This window comes from Lolium rigidum, chromosome 3 (assembly GCF_022539505.1).
Source record: "Lolium rigidum isolate FL_2022 chromosome 3, APGP_CSIRO_Lrig_0.1, whole genome shotgun sequence".
Taxonomy (NCBI): Eukaryota; Viridiplantae; Streptophyta; class Magnoliopsida; order Poales; family Poaceae; genus Lolium; species Lolium rigidum.
Window position 1 is genome coordinate 356,907,245 of NC_061510.1, and position 5,737 is coordinate 356,912,981.

Genomic DNA, 5,737 nt, shown 5'->3' on the forward strand with positions numbered 1-5,737 from the left:
AATGGTTGCCAAGAATGCAAGATCTCTGAAGTTCAAGGGATTAAATTCAAGTGATCAAAGTAAATAGTTGATAGTTGAAAGATGTGGGTACATATCGCTATCAGTGCAGAGAAGCTTGAGACTAAATTCAAACGGATTTGCCAGTCAGACCAAGAATCAATCAGCCCTATATTTGCACAGGGCAGCTGTCTGCAAATTTGAACATCTCTAAATCCTGAATTGCACATCATTTTAAATACAGTATACAGTATACATTAAGGGAAGCTACAGACCATACTTTCTAGCACATATACCTGTTAAAAAAATACAAAGTTTGCTCGATTGATTGGCTACAAAGGAAATGAACCTAGGTTTATAAATGTGCAACTACCTAATTGCAGATTTGCAAACCTTGAATTGTAGAGTGGTGAATACAGCATAAATACAAATGAAAGTCAATACTTCCTAACAACCTAACTGTGAAAATTGTGTTGGTGTTCACGGATATGTTAAAATCAAACAACATGACAATAAATGGTAATTTTTCAAAAGGAATGGGAGAAATCACCACGGTTTGATGACAAAACTCCAATCAGCTCATGTAAGGACAATAGGCTAGACGGATTCAGCCGCTCTACCAACTCCGATAAAACAAAAGCTTTAGTTTGAGAAGTATAAGAATTCGATCTTGGGTGGGCGGGGATGCATCGCCCATCCCAACCACCGGGCTATGCCTCGGTACACAATTTGAGAAGTATAAGACCTTCATGAACATGGACATACCTTCATGAGCGGCAACTAAGTTACTTAAGCCAACAATGCCTATAGCTTGGTTTTTATACTACCACACATGGGGAATTCTGATGAAGTGCAACTGTGGGTTCAAAAGATTATGAACTCATCAAAACCAGGTTGTCTTACTGGAAATTCAATTTTAAAATTTTGAGGTACAAGTCTTATCCCCTCACCTACAAGCTTCGGGGACAATGTTAAATAAGCTAATTCATATTTCCATTTCCTGGGCCATCATGGCAAAAACCATATGAGCAATCAATCTCCCCATAAAAGAACCATGCTCTAAGTTCATATACAATTAGCACTAAGTTTGCTCTAATTAACATGCTGCAAAAAAAGCATCTGACAAGCTAATTCAACTAAATTTCCCCAATTATACCATCTAGCCATTACCAGCATCCTAAACACAGTTGCAAACTAATACAGAAGCTTCAAAAACGATTTCCTACTAAGCCTACAGGAACAAATACAAGGAGGACGAACACCTCACCGCCAGGCAGACACGGTGAGCAGAGGCCGTTTCTCCCATGCCAGCGACAAGAACGCTGGCTGGAGCTCCACGAGCGAGTACTTGTACTTGGAATCGTAGTTCCAGAGCAAGAGATCGGCCTGGCTCATGGCGTAGTTGCTGAGGCGGACCGGCTCGAAGCCGCACCACTCCATCAGCGCCTGCCACTCGCCGCTGCCGGCCATCCTGCACGTCCTCTCCGTACCCTCCCCTGGCCCGACTGCCCTCCGGATGCGCTCCCCGAACATGCACCGCTCCATGGTCACCCTCTCCTCGGAGTCCCTGGCCATGGCCACATCCAAGGACTCGAACACCGACCGGTAGTAGCTCAGCGCATTGGCGAATCGGTCGACGAACCCAGCTCGGTTCAGGCTGACCTCGTACTCCCCGAGGGTGACCACCGCCGGGCTGAGCGACTTGGCGAGGCGGAGGACGCGCCTTACCGGCTCGTCGGAGTCGCCGAGGAGGTGGTAGAGCTGGAGCATGAAGTTGACGGCCACGACCTCGTCTGGCTCGACGGAGAAGTCGGACCCGTCGAGCTCGTGCGCCGGCGCCCGGAGCAGCGGCACGAACTCGAAGTCCACCCCGAGGAGCTGCGCGAAGTCGCGGAGGCGGACGCTGGTGGCGGCGAGCGACGCCGCGGGGTGCGGGCCCAGGTACGGCGAGGGGACGCCGGAGATGCGCACCCGGGACGGCTTCCCCTCGGGCCGCGTGGCCAGCGCCTGCAGCAGCGCCGCCCACTGGATGCCCTGCACGACGCCGAAGTCAACGATGTGGATCTTGGTCGCCGCGCCCGTGGCCTCCAGGATGGCCTGGTTGGCCGTGAGGTGCGCGAACTTGGAGTAGGGGCAGGCGTCGTTGAGCGTCTTGTAGCAGAGCGTCAGCTCGTCGGAGGCGAGCCGCGGGTCGGATGACGTTGCAGGGGGCGCCGGGCCGAGGCGGCGGGCGAGCGCGTCGGAGAAGTAGAAGGCGACGCGCTCCGCGGGGTCCCCGGAGTGGCTGGCGGCTGCGCGGACCTTGGCGAGCTCCGCGGCGGCGAGGGCTGAGTTGGCCGCCGCGGCGCGGGAGCAGGCGAGGAGGGACTGGAGGATGGGGGCTGAGCAGGAGTCGTCCGAGGCGCTCGGAGAAGAACACGCTGCCTGCGTGGCGGTCGCGACCGGGGGGAGAGAGGCCCGCGCATTCTCGGCCTGCGCCGCGGCGGAGGGGGCGATGGCCTCGGCTGGGGGCGGGACGGGCGGCGGCGGGGTGGTGAAGATGAGGCGGTCGAGGTCCGAGTCCTGGAACACGGGGGCCTCCCCTATGAGGCTCTCCATCCAGCCGTCGGAGTCGAAGTCCGCGGAGGCGGCGAGGTCGGAGAAGACGGCGTCGGCGGCGGAGGCGCCGAAGACGTCGGAGAAGAAGTGCTCGGCGTGGGGCCAGGCGGCGGAGGCGGCGGCGTAGGGAAGCGAGCCCGGGATCTGGGCGTGCGGGGGCGGCGGCTGGGCGGACGGCATCGGCGGCGGCAGGAGGTGGTGGTGGCGCTGCTGCTGCTGGTGCTGGTGTTGCTGCTGCTGCTGCTGGATCACCTGCTGCGCGATGGCCATGAGGTTGCCGCTGTCGGCGCACATGTACGCCATCCCTCGTCGGCGCTGCCGATCCGGGAGCGGCCGGCCGGTGGGAGAGTGGCGGAAATGGGGGGCTCGCCGATGAATCGGGGCGGTTTCGGGGGGAGCGGAGCGAAGGGAGAGGACGGCGGAGGAGAGCGGCAGGGGGATTTAAAACAGCGCAGTAGGGCGTCAGTGTGGTCGCAGTGGCAGAGAGCACGCTCACACTGTGTGGGGCGCAATTACGGGAGTGCCCTTGGACTGTACTGGTCTTGTTTGCATCTGAGGTCGGTGACCTCAAACGGTAAAATGGGAGCGAGCGAAGCGGGGCAAGGGGGGAAGCGTGGGGAACTTCAACTCCGGATTCAGGTGGGAGGATCTTCTATGACGAGCTTTTGAGGGCAGGATATCGAAAGATCACTTTCACTAAGCCAACTCGACAAAAAGCACAACCGAGTGTGTTCCTGTTTATTTTGGACATCAAATGTATCATTTTTTTTGGGGGGAAACGGGTGTGCTATATTGATCAATCTACCAAAGATTTCATACAAATTGTCTTCCGGATACACTCCGGAGACACACCACGCCACATAGAACTAGGCAAACATTCAGCCAAACGCACTGAACAACCCCCAATGGAGGTCGGCAATAGCGCCCGATGAAGTATTTGGGTTAGCGTCTCCTCCCACCGGCATCCCCCATTTTAACCCCCACTGATCAAAAGATATACTCCCTCCGATCCGGAAAAAGTGTCCGGCGGTTAAGACAAACGGCATTTTACAATTCAACCCTTCTAAATGAGAAAAAATAACGGTGGACTCTGCACGCTATCGAGGTGGTCGGTCGGTAGGAGAGCGACGCCCGTCGTACTGAGGGAGGGAGGCGGGGATGTCCAGGTCCGGCGTTGCGCCGGCGAGGCCCGGCCGGAGCCGTTCAGCCTCCCGCCTGGTCGCCCTCGACGCGTTGCAGGAAGATAGCTAGAGATCCATCGAGGGGGATGACCTGAGGCGCGGGGAAGAAGGGTCCGTCGGGACTGCCGGCGACGATGGAGGGCAGGGGCGGCCGGTGACGACGTAGGGCATGGGCGGCCGGCGAGGAAGTGCAGGGGCGGCCGGTGAGAAAATGCAGGATTGGATCTTACCAGAGGGAGAAGTGAGAATGGGGAACGAGGGAGACGGGTGGGTGGCGTGCGGCTCGTCACTTCCTTTTTCCTTCTTTTTTTTACTTCTGTTGCGGGTTGGAAGGAAGAGGATAAGTGGACTGCGGGTATAGAAGAAAACAAATGTGAGGCTGTTTTTGTAAAATGGCTCTTCCGACTCTTTTTTGGGATCGGAGGGAGTAAAAGAAATTAGGAAACAAAAGCATAGTTCAAATGCGAGGTATCAAATTCATATTCACGGGTGACGCGTCGGCTACCAAAACGACAACAAGTCTAGCAAATCATATGAGAGAATCAAATGGAGGAGGTCGGCGGGTCGTCAATAATAGTCGGTGATGGCTGCTCAGGCGTTGGAGGTCGTAGTTGTGTAATTACTGGCGTTTGCATGGCCGACATGGCTTGCTCTGCCGCGGATGCTGCCATCATCTCCTTCATGATGCGGGCCTGGGTCATCTTGTACCACGCCTTGGCATCATCATCCATGGTTGAAGTGTCGGCCACCAAGATCTTCAAATCTTCATTCATCTTCATCACCAAGGCTTGAGACGACTGTGGTTCGTGGCATGGATGAGGGTGGGTTGGGTGGCTACTTTGGCGGCTTCATCATTGGCCTCTTCGAGTTTGATCTTGTGTTCGGCCTTTTCCAACAAAGCCTTCCACTTTTGATCGTCCTTCTCATCTCGGTCATCATCTATATCCTTTAAACTTGAACCACCTCCGCAAGGATCATGCCAACGGATGCTTCCATGGCGGCCGATGATGCGGCACAATTCCTCTCGGCATTGGCTTTCTTGTTGCCAATTTGGCGCCCAATTGAGGCAGCCGAGGGTGGTGCCGGCCGCCCTGCACATCAATGACCTCCATGCCATTATTATTGAGGGTGAGCCAGGTCTTCTCCCACTTGGGGCATTTCTCAAGCTTGGCGAAGACATACAAAAGAGAAAATTATTTACCTTTGATCCATTTCCTATACATGAAGAAAGCATGCTTTGACTAAAAAAAGCAGAAACTAAATTAGACAATAAAAACAACCATCACATGACATCTAGATGAGAAGGCATGAGCATACATGGTTCGTTTTTTCACTCTCTTGCCTCTTTTCAATCGTCGTTAAGAAGCCATCAAACATGTTGACCAACGGTTGTATGACTCCCCACACATGTGACACTGCACTCTCGCTGCGGTCCATGAACGCGTTCTTGTAGTCACCGAAAAGGTAGTGTTTGTTGAATTGATGGTAGATCCTCAACCAATATATTCCCCATGCATGATGCGTGCCAGTGATCAATAGGGTCAAGGCTGATGGCCCTCCATGCGCCCGTGATGCAAAGATCCTTGAGTCTGCTCTATTGAACGCCTTGGCTCCCCTTCTTCTTGGCCATCATCATGGCGCACTAGCGCTCGTATCAACATCAGCCGCTTCTATCTCCGAGCCATCATCTTCGCATCATCCTCCTCCCCTTGGCTACCCTCTATGTCCTCGTCTGATGGAGAATCTCAAGCTTGAATGTTGGCCAAGATGCTAGCGCCCTCGGCCTACGGAAAAACAACATTTTGCATACCCACCCGTCGGCCAAGTGAACCCTCGTAAAGAAACAACTTTTCATACCTCATCGGTGGTGTACTAAGAGACGACCATATCGTTGAACACACGGTTACCTTTCGGGCCTTCGTTGCCATACTAGTCGCCGCCGTCAAACAAAGCACTGCCGG

At 54.4% G+C, this 5,737-nt stretch overlaps 1 protein-coding gene across 1 annotated transcript; it reads right to left on the minus strand.

The window, feature by feature from the left end:
* Positions 1-1,022: 1,022 nt before the first annotated feature.
* Positions 1,023-2,898, minus strand: LOC124700365 (SCARECROW-LIKE protein 7-like). The gene has a single exon (XM_047232506.1). The coding sequence runs from the start codon at positions 2,896-2,898 to the stop codon at positions 1,261-1,263; it is 1,638 nt and encodes a 545-aa protein (XP_047088462.1). The 3' UTR covers positions 1,023-1,260.
* Between the last annotated feature and the right edge of the window lie 2,839 nt (positions 2,899-5,737).

Excerpts from the sequence above, each read along its gene's own strand:
- LOC124700365 (XM_047232506.1), bottom strand. The coding sequence starts at position 2,898 with ATGGCGTACATGTGCGCCGACAGCGGCAACCTCATGGCCATCGCGCAG.